General features: G+C 44.7%; 1 protein-coding gene across 3 annotated transcripts in view; it reads left to right on the top strand.

Annotated features, from left to right (window-relative positions):
• Positions 1 to 856: 856 nt before the first annotated feature.
• The window catches only part of atp11b (ATPase phospholipid transporting 11B (putative)), a 174,951-nt gene continuing 159,111 nt past the window's right edge, over positions 857 to 16,696 (top strand). For all 3 annotated transcript variants that reach the window (XM_055645390.1, XM_055645388.1, XM_055645389.1), the window contains exon 1: positions 857 to 1,108. In XM_055645390.1, coding sequence (XP_055501365.1) covers positions 1,082 to 1,108 — 27 coding nt within the window. In that variant the 5' untranslated portion in view covers positions 857 to 1,081. The remainder of the gene's footprint in view (positions 1,109 to 16,696) is intronic.

Here is a 16,696-nt window from a genome sequence, read left to right as displayed (position 1 = left end):
CCTAGCTTTCTCTGCATACATTTCTCTGCATATTACAACCGAAGTTCCGATCTTGTTATAGACCCAAGACGCTGGAGCAAGTCAGCGGGTCAGGCAGCGTCTGTGGAGAGAAGGGGTGGTGAGAGGGGTCGAGGATGGAGATGGTGGAGACCTGTCAGCGACTATCTAGAGGGTGGTGGAGACCGGGCAGCGACTGTGAGGAGGAGGGTCTGGATCATATATGTAGTGCACTGAAATGCTCGAGCATCACTCAGCACTGGACAATTTTTATAAGTTAATTAATGAAACCAATTAATGGAGCGAGGGAAGAAAGCGAAGATCTAGGCGAAACCCCACGTAGGTCACGGGGAGAATGTACAAACTCCATCCAGACAAGCACCCGTAGTGGGGATCGAACCCGGGTCTCTGCCGCTGCGCCACCGTGACCAAAGATCCTATAGCAGAGGATCTTTGACCGTGACTGCCCGTGGAGACACGTGTCGTGTCCAGGCGGAAGTGCGCTGGCGGGCGGGGCGGGGCGGGGCGGGCCGGGATGACGTGTTTCGGGGCGGGGCGGGGCGGGCCGGGATGACGTGTTTCCGGGCGGGGCGGTGCGGGGCGGGCCGGGGTGACGCGTTTCCGGGCGGGGCGGGGCGGGCCGGGGTGACGCGTTTCCGGGCGGGGCGGGGCGGGCCGGGATGACGCGTTTCCGGGCGGGGCGGGGCGGGCCGGGCCGGGATGACGCGTTTCCGGGCGGGGCGGGGCGGGCCGGGCCGGGGTGACGTGTTTTCCGGGCGGGGCGGGGCGGGCCGGGCCGGGATGACGCGTTTCCGGGCAGGGCGGGCCGGGGTGACGTGTTTCCGGGCGGGGCGGGCCGGGCCGCTTGACGGCGCCGCTGCTGGTGGTGATGGTGGTGATGATGATGATGGCGGTGCTGTCCATGATGATGATGATGATGTGGGCAGCGATCGGCGTCGGGCCGCGGGCCTCCGGCAGCCTGTGAGGCGGGCGGGACACCGGCCGCGGGAAGAAGGAGCTCCAGCCGCTGGGCGAGGCGAGGCGAGGCCGTGGACCGGCGTTGTGTGTGTGTGTGCAGGCAGCCATGATCCGCTGGATACGGGAGCAACTGGTAGGTGTGGCGGCGGTGGCGGCGGCGGCTTGACAAGGTGTAGGAAGTGCCGGCGCTGACAGATGCTGTCTGTCTGTCTGTCAGTCTGTGTCTGCCCCCCGATTACACCTGATCTGTGTCTGTGCTTCGTTATCAGCTTCTCCCAACTACATTCCCTTCACCCCCATCCCCTTTGACCAGTCCTCGCCACACCATACTTACCCCGTCTGTAGACGACTCTCGACCTCCCTCCCTCTCACCACAGACGCTGCCCGTCCCGCTGAGCTACTCCAGCATGTTGTGCCTATCCTCTGGCTGCCTGCCTGCCTTCGTGCGGATGAAACCCCCGGGTCGCCGCTTCCGACTGCAGGAGTTCCTACTGTTGCCGATGTTTCAAAAGCTGCCTCCTAGGCCAGACTCGTGTGTGATCTTCCACTTTGCCATCCACACTTGGATCTTGCAATGTCTGGCGGTGGATTTTCGCCACAGAACAGATACATTTTAATCCAGAATTTAAATTAATTGCATGTGACCGGAGATAATACGATGTCATTATAATTGATCATTGTGTCGGCGACTCGAACTCGGTTTTCATTATTTAACTGGGTTACCAGCTACTCTTTCTGTCACTGAGATTTCGCCGGGTTCATTCGATTTGTTATGGTGTCATGTCCCACCAGTATGTTGTTGGTAAAATATTTTCAGTTCACCGGTGCTAGAAAATCTAATTCCAGTAACTTTGTGATCAACTAGCAACAGGTGGTAGACCGCACGTTTTAAAATACTGAAACCAAGCTGTGCTCAGGGCTGTCAGACTTTGTCATTCGGGACTATGTACTCTAAGTGATGACATTTTCCGTGTCGAAACGATTTGCATTCGGGATGCCTTTCGTCGATTTAATTTGCACCGAAAAACTACATTTCATTGTAGATTGAGAGCAGTCTGTTTTATGCAATCGAAGGCATCAGTCACTACCCAACGAGATACTACACAGGCTAAATTATTTAAAAAAGGGAGCAGGCCCGGTCCACCATTTGCATCATGGTTCATCAACATGTAAGCTACTTGCATTCCAAACTTGGTTTCCTGTTCTTTAATAACTGAAAAATGTATCAATATTTTTCTGAAATCATAACACAACTATCTTTCCCATAATAGTAAGTAGGATCTAAGTGGTGCGTGGCTATGTGTTACAAATGATTTAAGATTGCATAGCTGTAGCCACTTGTAGCTGTGGGGTTGTAATTGCCACTGGTGTTTTAAGTTTGTATATACATATAACCTTGGTTGAGGTATGGTCATTAATATGTAATTAAGCAGTACATATTGACATTCATTTCTCTTGTTTGTTGTTTTTATATTGGTTAATGAGAGATATCTATGCATTTTGAAATTGCAGGAAGATTGTTGACATTGCCCAATAATAATGATAAACTCTTTAAAATTCATGTTCTCAAACCCAATTTGTTCACACATTTTATTGGGAACTTAATAAATCTAACTAATTATTCTTTATAGTTCACTTTTAAATACAGGTATATGAAAAAAGTTGACTTCATAGTTATCTGGCATTGAATTGATTTTTTTTGCAATATAATGTCTTGAATACTAATCATAATTCATACATTCATGTGAGGTGTGCAACTATCATTTAAATCTTTTATTATTTATTCTTCCAGACAATTACATGATTTTGAATATCTCCATTTGAATTATTTTTCTCTCCCCACTCGCCAATCATTTGTCAATCCTGTCATCATAATTATATATTCAGCCCTGGATTCACTTCTTCTTACCAGGGGCTCCTATCTCTAACTGCAAAAATGTGTTTTGTAAGAATTCAACAAACAATTCCTTGGGGTTTTTTTGTGTCACTATATATAAAGACCATTTTTGTACTTGTCTCATAATTTTTAAATAATTTTATAATCTTAACTGCATTTCCTTGTTTCTCTATTAGGCTTCCAATGTCATTTTAAGGTTTATGAGTTTACATTTTTTTTAATCAAAAAATGTTCCAAGCATTTTGCCAATAAGAAAGTAAACAGTGTTTTAATTGTGTTTAAAATCATATGATAATTCTACTTATAAAACAAAATTATTAGGAACACTCACATCTAATGTTTTCTATTCTTATGTTTAATGTTTTCAGTTTTAATTCTGAAGAATTCACTGGGGAGACAAGAAAGTCCCAGTTCAACTTAAATCTGTTACAGATTTTAATTGTTTTGTTGCGCATGATGTTCGAGGATTTTTTGTACAAATGCAGAGCGCGTTTCTCATTTGTCCATCTAGTTGTGTTTAGAAAAGAGTTATACAACTTGGTCCGGGCCATATTTGATAAATCAGTTTAGTCTTTGTTACTTTAATATAACTAGTGGACTTGTTTGGTTAAATTTCTACAAATAAACCAAATGCCATTTGTTTTTACACCACAAGTAGATATAGATATAGATATGCCATTTATTGTCACTATACATGTACAGTGAAATTGAAAGCTGCTCGTACTCAGTGCATACATATAATTTAGTACAAAAAACAAGAAACAGAAAAACAAAAACAGAAGGTAGAAGGTAGAAAGGGGGGGGGGGGGGATAGGTGCACAATTCTGCAGCGCTATATACATATATACATATATACAGATGGAAGTCCGGGTGTTGGGCTGTGTAGTCAGTGCACGTGTGAATTTGAATTAAGAGTAGTTATAATTTTCGGAAAGCAACTATTTCTGAGTCTATTTGTCCTGGATTTGATGCACCTATAGCGCCTTCCAGGGGGCAGCAGGTCGAACAGTCCAAACGCAGGATGGGAGCTGTCTTTGATGATATTCTTTGCCCTGCTAAGGCAGCGGGAGGTGTAGATATCCATCAGGGAGGGGAGAGGGCAACCAATGATCTTCTGCGCTGTCCTAGTTACCCTCTGAAGCCTCTCCCTGTCTGCCATGGTGCAGCTGCCGTACCATGCTGTAATGCAGTATGTCAGCAGGCTCTCGATGGACGAGCGGTAGAAGGTCAGCAGCAGGTTAGAGTCCAAGTACTTCCCAGCTTATGAATTGTCCTCGTAATCAATTTTTTCATAAAGTGAATTGATATTGCATTCTGTGTAATGACTTGCGTAAGTGAATATGACCTATTTATTGTATGAGACGTGAGGAACTCATAAACCATACACTGACGTGTATGTTGGCTGTTTGAGGGTGTTTGTTGATAACAGCATATGATTTGTTTCACTGTAAACATGTGATGAAAGTTTATTAATTTTATGAACAATTAAACGGAAAAAGCCAAGGTTTATTTGCCAAAGTTCAAAACAAAAACAAAATTTATATATTTTATAGTTTCTTAATTGTTTTTGTCCAACTCCGAGGAATGCGGGGGTAATGGATACAAAGCCAAACTTTCTTGAGTTAACATTTAGTTGGCAATCTAATCAAAGCTTTATCGTGTGTGAAGGAACAGGTCAATGTTAATTTGAACAGTTTTTAGTCTTTTCATTCCTTCCCTCAATCTATTACCTTCATAGGTGCAGCTGTATATTTCTACGAGCTCCTATTCAAGCTTCCTGTTTTTTATAAATGTGTGTTAAAAATCTGTTTATTCATTGTGTTGATGTTGCAGGTGTCATTACATCTGAGCCCAGTTCTGTCTCCATGTGATGTCATTGCAATTTTCTGTTTCACTTCCTTTTTGTTGGTAGTCATTGATCTCTCCTTATCCCATATTTCTGTAATTTAGATTGGTTGTCAAATGCATTCCGTTTCTAGATTGAGATCAGGACTGAGACCATCTTTGTTTATATGATAACTTTCAACAATGTTATTCAAAACATTGGTATGGTCTCCACATTTCATATATAATTTTATATTTTTGTTAATTTTATTGGCTTAAAATGTCATTGTGTTATTTTTGCTAACTAAATTAACATCTTAATTTTGTGTTATTAAGATGTCCTCTGGTTTGGTGATAGAGAGGGGGGGAGAGAGAGAGAGAGAGAGACATTTGTAGATGAATACAGCCGAAAACCTAATGCTTTGTTTGCTTTGTTATGGTTAGAAGAACATATTTGAAAAGTAGGGAAGTCATAACAAACCCAATTTGAACTTTTGTTGTCAGACAGGATTCATAAGGATGATATCATAAATGAGTGGGTATTTATTATCAGGAAAGGACAAATAGACTGTCTCCTTTTATTGCATTGAGATAAGGTTGAAGGTTAACTGAATCGAGATCTTTAAAATGAAAAAGGTTTTAAATGGGTAGATGTAGAGAGAATATTTTCACTTTTGGGAATGAGCTTAAGACAAGGTCAAAATACATTTTTCATGCAATTTTTTTTCAGGAAATTCAGAAGAAACGTTTTTATCCAAAAAGTAGCAAGGATGTGAATTTCCTTACCACAATGATTGATGTAAATTTTGTGTTGATGTATGTGGCAGGGGTTTAAACAAGTTTGCACAGGAGAAGGAAACAGAAACATCGACAGAAATCAGGACACTAAATTTGAGGGACTGGGGTCAAATGTCTTATTTCTGTTTGGTCAGTTCTGCTGGAAGGTGGCAGAAAATATATATATATTTGAAAAGGAACTAGATACAAAAGCTATCAAAGGGTAGGAGAAGAGAGCACAAATATGATATTGTGGTTATTGATCAGCCATGATCGTATTGAATGGTAGAGGAAGTGGGAAGGGTCAAATTACCTACCCATTCTTGTTGTTTTCTATGTTTCTTTATGAAAGTGATAGTGAAAGTTAAGTCGAAGAGGGGTGAACTATTTCTGGGATGAAGTAAAGCGATTTGTTAATAAGATTTATTTAAACCCTATCTCAGGGTAAAACAGCTTTTGAGCAATCGGAGTCATACAATGACACTGCATAGAAACAAGCCCTCTTGCCCACTATGTCTATGCCCAACTTTATGCCCATCTACACTAATTCCTTGCTTATTTAAGTGTCTGTCTAAGCGTCTCTTAAACATGATGATGGAGTCAGATACAATTACTTTCTCTTGCAGTGCATTCCCGATAGCAGCCACTGTGTTTATTTAAGAAAAACACTTTCCCTTCAAATAGAAACATAGAAATTAGGTGCAGGAGTAGGCCATTCGGTCCTTCGAGCCTGCACCGCCATTCAATATGATCATGGCTGATGATCCAACTCAGTATCCCGTACCTGCCTTCTCTCCATACCCTCTGATCCCCTTAGCCACAAGGCCTCATACTCCTTCCTCTTGCCTTAAGCTAACAACCTTTTGTTTTGTTAGCCCGACTTTGGGGATAAAGATTCAAATTATCTCCCTTATCTATGCCTCTTAGAAATGTATATACCTCTTTAAGTTTAACGCTCAGCCTCTTTAGCAGCAGAACATAAACCCAACCTACCCACTCTCCATACAACTAAAGTGCTCCAATCTAGGCAACAACCTGGTGAATCCCTTCTGCATTCTCTCTCCAACATAAACATATCGTTCCTATTACATTGCGACTAGACCCACACAATCCGTTGAGAACAACCAAAGCAATGTTTAGTAACACTGCAAATAACATTCCAACTTTAATATCCTATGCCTTGACCCATGAAAGTTAGGATATGATTGGCCAGTTTTGCCACCCTAACCACCTGTGTACTGTAGTATATGATATATATGCCATTTATTGTCACTATACATGTACAGTGAAACTGAAAGCTGCTCGTACTCAGTGCATACATACAATTTAGCACAAAAAACAAGAAACAGAAAAACAAAAAACAGAAGGGAGAAGGGGCGGGGGGGGGGGATGGGTGCACAATTTCTGCGGCGCTACATACATATATACATACATACAGATGGAAGTCCGTGGTGTTGGGCAATGAAGTCAGTGCATGTGTGAATTAGAATTAATAGTAGTTATAATTCTCGGAAAGCAACTATTTCTGAGTCTATTTGTCCTGGATATGATGCACCTATAGCGCCTTCCAGAGGGCAGCAGGTCGAACAGTCCAAACGCAGGATGGGAGCTGTCTTTTATGATCTTCTTTGCCCTGCTAAGGCAGCGGGAGGTGTAGATGTCCATCAGGGAGGGGAGAGGGCAGCCAATGATCCTCTGCGGTGTCCTAGTTACCCTCTGAAGCCTCTCCCTGTCTGCCATGGTGCAGCTGCCATACCATGCTGTAATGCAGTATGTCAGCAGGCTCTCGATGGACGAGCGGTAGAAGGTCAGCAGCAGGTTAGAGTCCAGGTTGTGCTTCCTGAGGACCCTCAGGAAGTGCAGCCGCTGCTGAGCCTTCTTGATGACCGCTGTCGTGTTTTCCGTCCAGGAGATGTCAGCAGCGATATGGACGCCGAGAAACCGGAAGGTGTTGACCCTCTCCACACACTCACCGTTGATGTGTAGGGGGGCTAAGTCGGTGCTGTGCCTCCTGAAGTCAACAATGAGCTCTTTTGTTTTCCTGGTGTTCAGAGCCCGATTGTTTTCTGAGCACCAGGTTGTCAACTTCAGGACTTCCTCTCTGTAGGCTGCCTCGTCTCCCTTTGAAATAAGTCCGACTACAGTAGTGTCGTCAGCAAATTTGACGATGCGGTTGTTGTTGTGGGCCGGACTACAGTCGTGGGTGTAGAGACAGTATAAGAGGGGGCTTAGCACACAGCCCTGTGGGGAACCGGTACTCAACCTGCGAGTGGAGGAGAGGTGGGGGCCGAGTCTCACAGTCTGGGGCCGGTTGGTGAGGAAATCCTTTATCCAGGCACATGTGAGAGTGGGGAGGCCGAGAGTGACCAGTTTACCAATGAGAATGTCCGGGATGATTGTATTAAAAGCTGAGCTAAAATCCACAAAGAGCATCCGGACGTAGCTCTGCCCCTGCTCCAGATGGCTCAGCACAGAGTGGAGAGCTACGGTAATGGCGTCTTCTGTGGATCTGTTTTGGCGATAGGCGAATTGGTGGGGGTCGAAGTCTGGTGGTAGATAGTCCTTGATGTGCTGGAGGACCAATCTCTCGAAGCACTTCCCTGCGATTATGTGAACACCTTCGGGGTGGTCCTGCTGCTGTTCGTTAATGGTGTTCAGCAGGAGAGAGAGCGCCTTGTTTACATTGGCATCAGGTGGAATATACACAGCCGTGACAATCACGACTGTTAGTTCTCTCGGTAGAAAAAAAGGCCGGCATCTTACAGACATGTACTCGAGGTCAGAGGAACAATGATTGTCTATGATTATCCCGTTGTTGCACCAATTCTCATGCACGTATATACAGAGACCCCCTCCCCTGCTCTTACCGGAGTCCATAGACCTGTCCCCGCGGAGCAGAAAGCGTCCTGCTAGCTGCATGCTAGCATCAGGTATCCCCGGGTGAAGCCAGGTTTCGGTGATGATCATAACACAGCAGTCGCGGACATATCGATTTCCAACGAGTTGTACTTCCAGGTCATCCATTTTGTGAACCAGGGATCTGGCGTTGGAGAGATACAGGCTCGGTAGAGGTGGCTTGTGTGGTCGATTCCTTAGCCTTAGCAAAGCACCGGACCTGCGGCCTCGCTTCTGCTTCCTCTCCCTCCTCCGTCTGCGCCGCCTCCTAGACCCGACAACAATCCACGGGGACCCCGGTGGTCTTGCTATGTCGCCCGGGATGTTATACTTGCGATGGAAGACACCCGAAACCGCAGTCTGGCGCTGGTCACCAATATCACCAATATCCACGAGGTTCTGTCGGGTGTAGCGGACGTTCGCAGAACCGACAGCAAAGACGTACACGGACAACACAACGTACACAAACAACAACAAAAAAAAAGTGCTTCCAATGAACTATACCTTAAACCCCAACATCCTTCTTTCCCCTGTTTTACTGTACATAGCCTACTTTTTGCTTTCCAAAAATACATCACCTCATATTTGTCAGGATCCGATTCCATCAGCCAATGCTCTGCCCAACTTTCCATCTGATCTATATCCTTCTGTAGTCTTAATCAACTTTCCTTGCTAACCACAGCAATGCCAACTTTCATATTTTACAAGGGCTTACTAATCCTACATCCAATGTTCATATCTAAATCATTAATATAAATCACAGACAGCAAGGGTACTGCCGCCAATCTTTACAATACTCCTATAGTCATAGACTTTCAATCAGAAAAGCATTTTTCTATCACTACCCTCTTCCTCCTATCATTGAGCCAATTTTGGATTAAATTAGCTAGCTCATCTTGGATCCCATATGCTTCTGAACCAGCCTATCCTGCAACATCCGGATACACTACAATTTGCTAGGATTAAAGATTATTTGTTTTAGTGATTCACTTAAAGGAAGTTACGAATCATTCATGGCATGTCGTCAAGCAGCCCAAAGGCAGTTGATAGAGCAGGGATATTTAAATGCCACAGCTGGCTATCATTGATGCACAGAGCCCTCCATAATGTATGGGACAAAGACCCATCATTTATTTATTTGCCTCTGTACTCCACAATTTGCGATTTGTAACATAAAAAAATTACATATGGTTAAAGTGCACATTGTCAGATTTTAATAAAGGCCATTATTATACATTTTGGTTTCACCATGTAGAAATTACAGCAGTCTTTACACATAACCCCACATTTAAGGGTATCATAATGTTTGGGACACAGCAATGCCATGTAAATGAAAGTAGTCATGTTTAGTATTTTGTTGCATATCCTTTGCATGCAAAGACTGCGTGAAGTCTGCGATTCATGGACATCACCAGCTAGTTGCTGGGTGTCTTCTCTGTGACGTCTGTATTGCAGCTATCTTTAGCGTATGCTTGTTTTGGGAGCTAGTCCCCTTCAGTTGTCTCTTCAGCATATAAAAGGCATGCTCAATTGGGTTCAGATCAGGTGATTGACTTGGCCACTCAAGAAGTGGCCATTTTTTAGCTATGAAAAACTCCTTTGTTGCTTCAGCAGTATGTTTGTGATCTTTATCTTGCTGTAAAATGAACCCCCGGCCAATGAGTTTTGAGGCATTTGTTTGAACTTGAGCAGATAGGATGTGTCTATACAGTTCAGAATTCATTATGCTACTACAGGTGCACAACCTTTTATCCGAAAGCCTTGGGACCAGACACTTTTCGTAATTCAGAATTTGTCGGTCTTCGGAATGGAAATTTTTTAGCGTAGATTTTAATGGCTGGCTAAATGGTAGAGTGCTTGGCTTGTATCCGCAAGGTCGCGAGTTTGCGCCTCGTTCCCGGCAGTTACTCGATCGCGAGTTTGAGTCTTCAATGTAGTTTTTTTCTTGCAGAATAAATGTTTGTATGAAATGCAGTGTAGGAGAGGTGTACTGACTGTGTGGGCAGAACTTTGGAAGTGATTGCCCACCAGTCTAAAAAGCCGCTGTGTCTCCCTGTCCCTGGGATAGTAGGGGGCGATCAAACAGCACAATACCCCCCTCCCCCTCCAACTCCAGAGGAATCCGCTCCCCGATGGGCCGCTACGGCGACAAGTGGCAGTTTGCCCACAGCCTGAGCTGCACCACCCCAAGAACACCTTGCACACAATCAGCTTCTGCCCCTACGCGTTTCTCTGGAGTTGGAGCGGGGCTGGGCTGGAGTTGCTGCTGGCTGTGGGTCTCTGGGATCTCCGTGCTTGCAGTGGGCCTGGGGGTCGCTGTCCCGTTGGTCCTGACGTCTCCGGTCACCCCCCTGGACTGGAGCTGAGACTGGGAACTGTACCGCCCTTGCCCCCTCCCTCTGCAACTGCAAACAACCCCACTCTCCTGCAAGGGCGGTACAGTTCCCGGAGGATAGCAGGTGGCCGGAGACGTCAGGACCAACAGGAACCCGCTCCCCGATGGGCCCCTACGACGCCCCGAGCTGCGCTCCGTCATCCGCAACCCAGGTTCCTCTGTAGTTGGAGCGGGGCTGGGCTGGGCTGCTGCAGGCTGTGGGTCTCTCGGTTCTCCATGCTTGCGGTGGGCCTGGTGGTCGACGTCCAATTGGTCCCGATGTCTCCGGTGACTGCACTGTATGCTGCCATCGCCGACGTGAAGACAGTTCAAAGCCCCCACGCCGGTGCAATGGGCGGGGAGCTGGAGAGGGGAGGGATGGAGTCACACACGTGGCCGGGGAGCAGAGGGATGTAGGTGGGGTGAAACTGAAGGGAGCGACAATCTGCTGCTGCCTGCACGCTGAGTTGAGAAGTTCCCACGCAAGACTCATGATACACTGTGTATCGTGTCTACCGTGGGAACGTTTTAACTCAGTGGGCAGGTAGCAGCATATTGTCAATTATTAACCCTCCCGCGCAATATACCCTCACCTTCTCTTTTATGAATGGGGATTTAGTTCCCCTTTCTTCGAGGACCGACCGGAGGTTCCGCTGTCACCTCTGCGGGCCGCCCTCGGTGAACGTTTTCAAGGACCTTTCTTCAAGGACTGAAAAAATGTTGCTATTCGGAGGTTTTCGTTATTTGGATCTTCGGATAAAAGGTTGTGCACCTGTACTATCAGCAGTTGTATCATCAACAAAGATAAGTGAGCCAGTACCTTCAGCAGCCATACGTGCCCAGGCCATAACACCCCCACCACCGTGTTTCACAGACGAGGTGGTATGCCATGGATCTTGGGCAGTTCCTTCTCTCCTCCAGACTATGCTCTTGCCATTACTCTGATATGTTAATCTTCTTCTTGTCTGTCCACTAGACCTATTTCCAGCACTGTGGTTGCTCTTTTAAGTACTTCTTGGCAAACTGTAACCTGGCCATCCTATTTTTGCGGCTAACCAGTGGTTTTGCATCTTGCAGTGTAGCCTCTCTATTTCTGTTCATGACGTCTGTGTGGTCATTGACAAATCCACACCTGACTCATGAGTGTTTCTCATCTGTCGGACAGGTGTTTGGGGATTTTTCTTTATTATAGACAGAATTTTTCTGTCTTCAGCTGTGGAGGTCTTCCTTGGCCTGCCAATCCCTTTGTGATTAGTAAGCTCACCAGTGCTCTCTTTCTCCTTAATGATGTTCCAAACAGTTGATTTTGGTAACCCTAAGGTTTGGCTGATGTTTCTAACAGTTTTATTCTTGTTTCTCAGTCTCATAATGGCTTCTTTGACTTTCATTGGCACAACTTTGTTCCTCACGTTGATAAACAGCAATAAAAGTTTCTAAAGGTGATGGAAAGACTGGAGGAAAGACTAGGTGCCGAGAGCTCCCTTATACCTGCATTAAGGAGGCAATTATACACACCTGCGTTATTATAAACACCTGTGAAGCCATGTGTCCCAAACATTATGATGACTGAAATAGGGGGGACTATGTATAAACACAGCTGTAATTTCTGCATGGTGAAACCAAAATGTATAAAAAAAACATTTTAATAAAACCTGACAATGTGCACTTTAACCACATGTGATTTTTTTTCTATTACAAATCTCAAATTGTGGAGTACAGAGGCAAATAATAAATGATGGGCCAAACATTATGGAGGGCACTGTACATTTTAAGAGTATTTACGCCACTCATATTGATTAGTTTTTAAGGAGACAATGTTAACAAAACTATTCTTATTCAATGTCCCGCCACATTTGCCGAGCTGATTGAGACTAAACTTATCTGGTTCCATTCTTCCTTACCCATTCATATAACAATAAAAGAGAAAAGTACAACATAGCAATGATGAGCGGGAAGTCAGAGGATTGGGTAATGTTTAAAGAGCAACAGAAGATAACTAAAAAGACAATACGGGGAAAAAAGATGAGGTACAGAGATAAGCTAGCCAAGAATATAAAGGAGGATAGTAAAAGCTTTAGGTATGTGAAGAGGAAAAAAATAGTTAAGACCAAAGTTGGACCCTTAAAGACTGAAAAGGGTGAATTTATTATGGGGAACAAGGAAATGACAGATGAGTTAAACATGTACTTTGGATCTGTTTTCACTAAGGAGGACACAAACAATCTTCCTGATATAGTAGTGTCCAGAGGATCTGGGGTGACGGAGGAACTGAAGGAAATCCACATTAGGCAGGAAATGGTGTTGGGTAGACTGATGGGACTGAAGGCTGATAAATCCCCAGGGCCTGATGTTCTGTATCCCAGGGTACTTAAGGAGGTGGCTCTAGAAATTGTGGACGCATTGGTGATCATTTTCCAATGTTCTATAGATTCAGGATCAGTTCCTGTGGATTGGAGGGCAGCTAATGTTATCCCACTTTTTAAGAAAGGCAGTAGGGAGAAAACGGAATTATAGACCAGTTAGCCTGACATCGGTGGTGGGGAAGATGCTGGAGTCAATCATAAAAGATGAAATAGCAGCACATTTGAATAGCAGTAACAGGATAGGTCTGAGTCAGCATGGATTTACGAAGAGGAAATCATGCTTGACTAATCTTCTGGAAGTGTACCTGGACTTTCAGAAAGCAGTTGATAAGGTCCCACATTAGAGATTAGTGGGCAAAATTAGGGCACATGGTATTGGGGGTAGAGTGCTAACGTGGATAGAAAATTGGTTGGCAGACAGGAAACTGAGTAGGGATTAACGGGTTCCTTTCAGAATGGCAGGCAGTGACTAGTGAGGTACCGCAAGGCTCGGTGCTGGGATCGCAGCTATTTACAATATATGTTAATGATGAAGGGATTACAAGTAACATTAGCAAATTTGCAGATGACACATAGCTGGGGGGCAGTGTGAGCTGTGAGGAGGATGCTATGAGAATGCAGGGTGACTTGGACAGGTTGGGTGAGTGGGCAGATGCAGTTTAATGTAGCAGGAAGGAAGATTATTATCTAAATGGTGTCAAGTTGGGAAAAGGGGAAGTACAACAGGATCTGGGGGTCCTTGTTCATCAGTCAATGAAAGTAAGCATGCAGATACAGCAGGCAGTGAAGAAAGCGAATGGCATGTTGGCCTTCATAACAAGAGGAGTTGAGTATAAGAGCAAAGAGGTCCTTCTGCAGTTGTACAGGGCCCTAGTGAGACCACACCTGAAGTATTGTGTGCAGTTTTGGTCTCCAAATTTGAAGAAAAACATTCTTGCTATTGAGGAAGTGCAGCGTAGGTTCACAAGGTTAATTCTCGGGATGGCGGGACTGTCATATGTTGAGAGAATGGAGCAGCTGGGCTTGTACACTCTGGAGTTTAGAAGGATGAGAGGGGATCTCATTGAAACATATAACATTGTTAAGGACTTGGACACGCTAGAGGCAGGAAACATGTTCCCGATGTTGGGAAGTCCAGAACCAGGGTCCACAGTTTAAGAATAAGGGGTAAGCCATTTAGAACGGAGATGAGGAAACACTTTTTCATACAGAGAGTTGTGATTGTGTGGAATTCTCTGCCTCAGAGAAGGCCGGTTCTCTGGATACTTTCAAGAGAGGAGGCCGGTTCTCTGGATACTTTCAAGAGAGAGCTAGATAGGGCTCTTGAAGATAACGGAGCCGGGATATGGGGAGAAGGCAGGTACAGGGTACTGATTGTAGGTGATCAGCCATGATCACATTGAATGGCGGTGCTGGCTTGAAGGGCTGTATGACCTAATCCTGCGCCTATTGTCTATTGGCAATCTTGTCCCTGCTGCTATACTATTGCCTTGTCTGGTACCTTTTGATCCCTTTAGCACCTGTAGCACTTTCGCTTCCCATATACATTCTGAATAGTGGCAAAGTCATCTGAAAAGTAACCTGTCACATCTACGTTAGCTGCTCCACCTCAACATCACCTTTCCCTGACCCACTTTTGTAGAAGCAGATAGTTTTGTATAGTGAAATATTGGTGAGATCTATCCCACGACAATCTGGTCACAGGCTATACCCCTCCCACCATTTGGTCCTAGTTTCAGCTGTTTCTGTGCCTCTTATTAGATGTTTATAAAAACAGCTCCATGGCCACAAATATCACAATACCTGAGCAGCTCAGTATCAGAACAATTTGAACAATTGTGCTCCTATTGTTAAAGGTGTTTAAAAATATAAGTTATAAGTGCAAAAGTGGATTTTGTACATTTGCCGCTTCCTGCTGGCAGTGCACCTCTAACCACACACATTTTAAGTATGAATCTACAACTCTTGGTTTCCGTTTTACTTTAATGAAGCATAACCTGGCCAAGATGATGACTCCAAGAAAATGTATATGGCCCAGGTTATCCAATACTTACAATGTCTTTATGTCTGCAATCTTGCAGATTAATTAAATTGCATTGCACCAATCCTTATGTTGACCCATTTAAAAATAACTTGTTCACTGTCAGAAATGAGCATTCTAAGAGCGATTAGTGTGTTGCAAAATAGATTCGAAACATTTGCCCATAACCAGGAGGCATTGTGTGTTTTAGAGTTGAGGAGAAATAAATGTTAGTGGTTTTTGAATTTATTTTCTTTCGTTTAGTTTAAAGATGCAGTGTGGAAACAGGTTCTTAAGCCCACCAAGTCCGCACAGACCAGCGATCCCTGGTCCAACACATACTAGGGACAATTTACCTACAATCTTTACGTCTTTGGAGTGTGGGAGGAAACCGAAGATCTCAGAGAAAACCCACGCATGTCATAGGGAGAATGGACAAGCTATGTACAGACAAGCACCTGTAGTCAGGATCGAACCCAGGTCTCTGGCGCTGTAAGGTAGTAGCTCTACTGCCATGCCACCATGTCACCCTTATTCTTAGTTTGGGATTTGAGTACCACTGGCAAAATAATCATTTATTGTCTATCTCTAATTGTCCTTGAGAAGGTGAAAGTGAGCCACACTTTGAACACCTGCAGTCATTATAGTGATGGTATTCCCACCATTAGACAATAGACATTAGGTGCATCCATTTGGCCCTTCGAGCCAGCACCGCCATTCAATGTGAGTGATCATGGCTGATCATCCCCAATCAGTACCCCGTTCCTGCCTTCTCCCCATATCCCTTGACTGCTATTTTTAGGAGCCCAACCAGCTCTCTCTTGAAAGCATTCAGAGAACCTGCCCTCTGAGGCAAAGAATTCCACAGACTCGCCACTCTCTTTGAGAAAATGTGTTTCCTCATTGCTCCTATATTCGATTCCTCTTGTTATAAAGGCCAACATGCCATTCGCTTTCTTCACTGCCTGCTGTACCTGCATGCTTACTTTCATATACTGATGTACAAGGACCCCCAGATCGCGTTGTACTTCCCCTTTTCCCAACTTGACGCCATTTAGATAGTAATCTACCTTCCTGTTTTTGCTACCAAAGTGGATAACCTCACATTTATCTGCATTAAACTTCATCTGCCATGCATCTGCCCACTCCCCCAACCTGTCCAAGTCACCCTGCATACTCATAGCATCCATCTTCCTCACAGTTCACACTGCCACCCAGCTTTGTGTCATCTTAAGGGGTTGGACAGGCTAGATGCAGGAAGATTGTTCCCGATGTTGGGGAGGTCCAGGACAAGGGGTCACAGCTTAAGGATAAGGGGGAAATCCTTTAAAACCGAGATGAGAAGAACTTTTTTCACACAGAGAGTGGTGAATCTCTGGAACTCTTTGCCACAGAGGGTAATTGAGGCCAGTTCATTGGCTATATTTAAGAGGGAGTTAGATGTGGCCCTTCTGGCTAAGGGGATCAGGGGGGTACCAGAAGGCAGGTACAGGATACTGAGTTGGATGATCAGCCATGATCATATTGAATGGTGGTGCATGCTCGAAGGGCCGAATGGCCTACTCCTGCAC

The sequence above is a fragment of the Leucoraja erinacea genome, chromosome 14 (genome assembly GCF_028641065.1).
Source record: "Leucoraja erinacea ecotype New England chromosome 14, Leri_hhj_1, whole genome shotgun sequence".
Classification (NCBI taxonomy): Eukaryota; Metazoa; Chordata; class Chondrichthyes; order Rajiformes; family Rajidae; genus Leucoraja; species Leucoraja erinaceus.
This window is presented reverse-complemented; position numbering and strand designations above follow the sequence as displayed.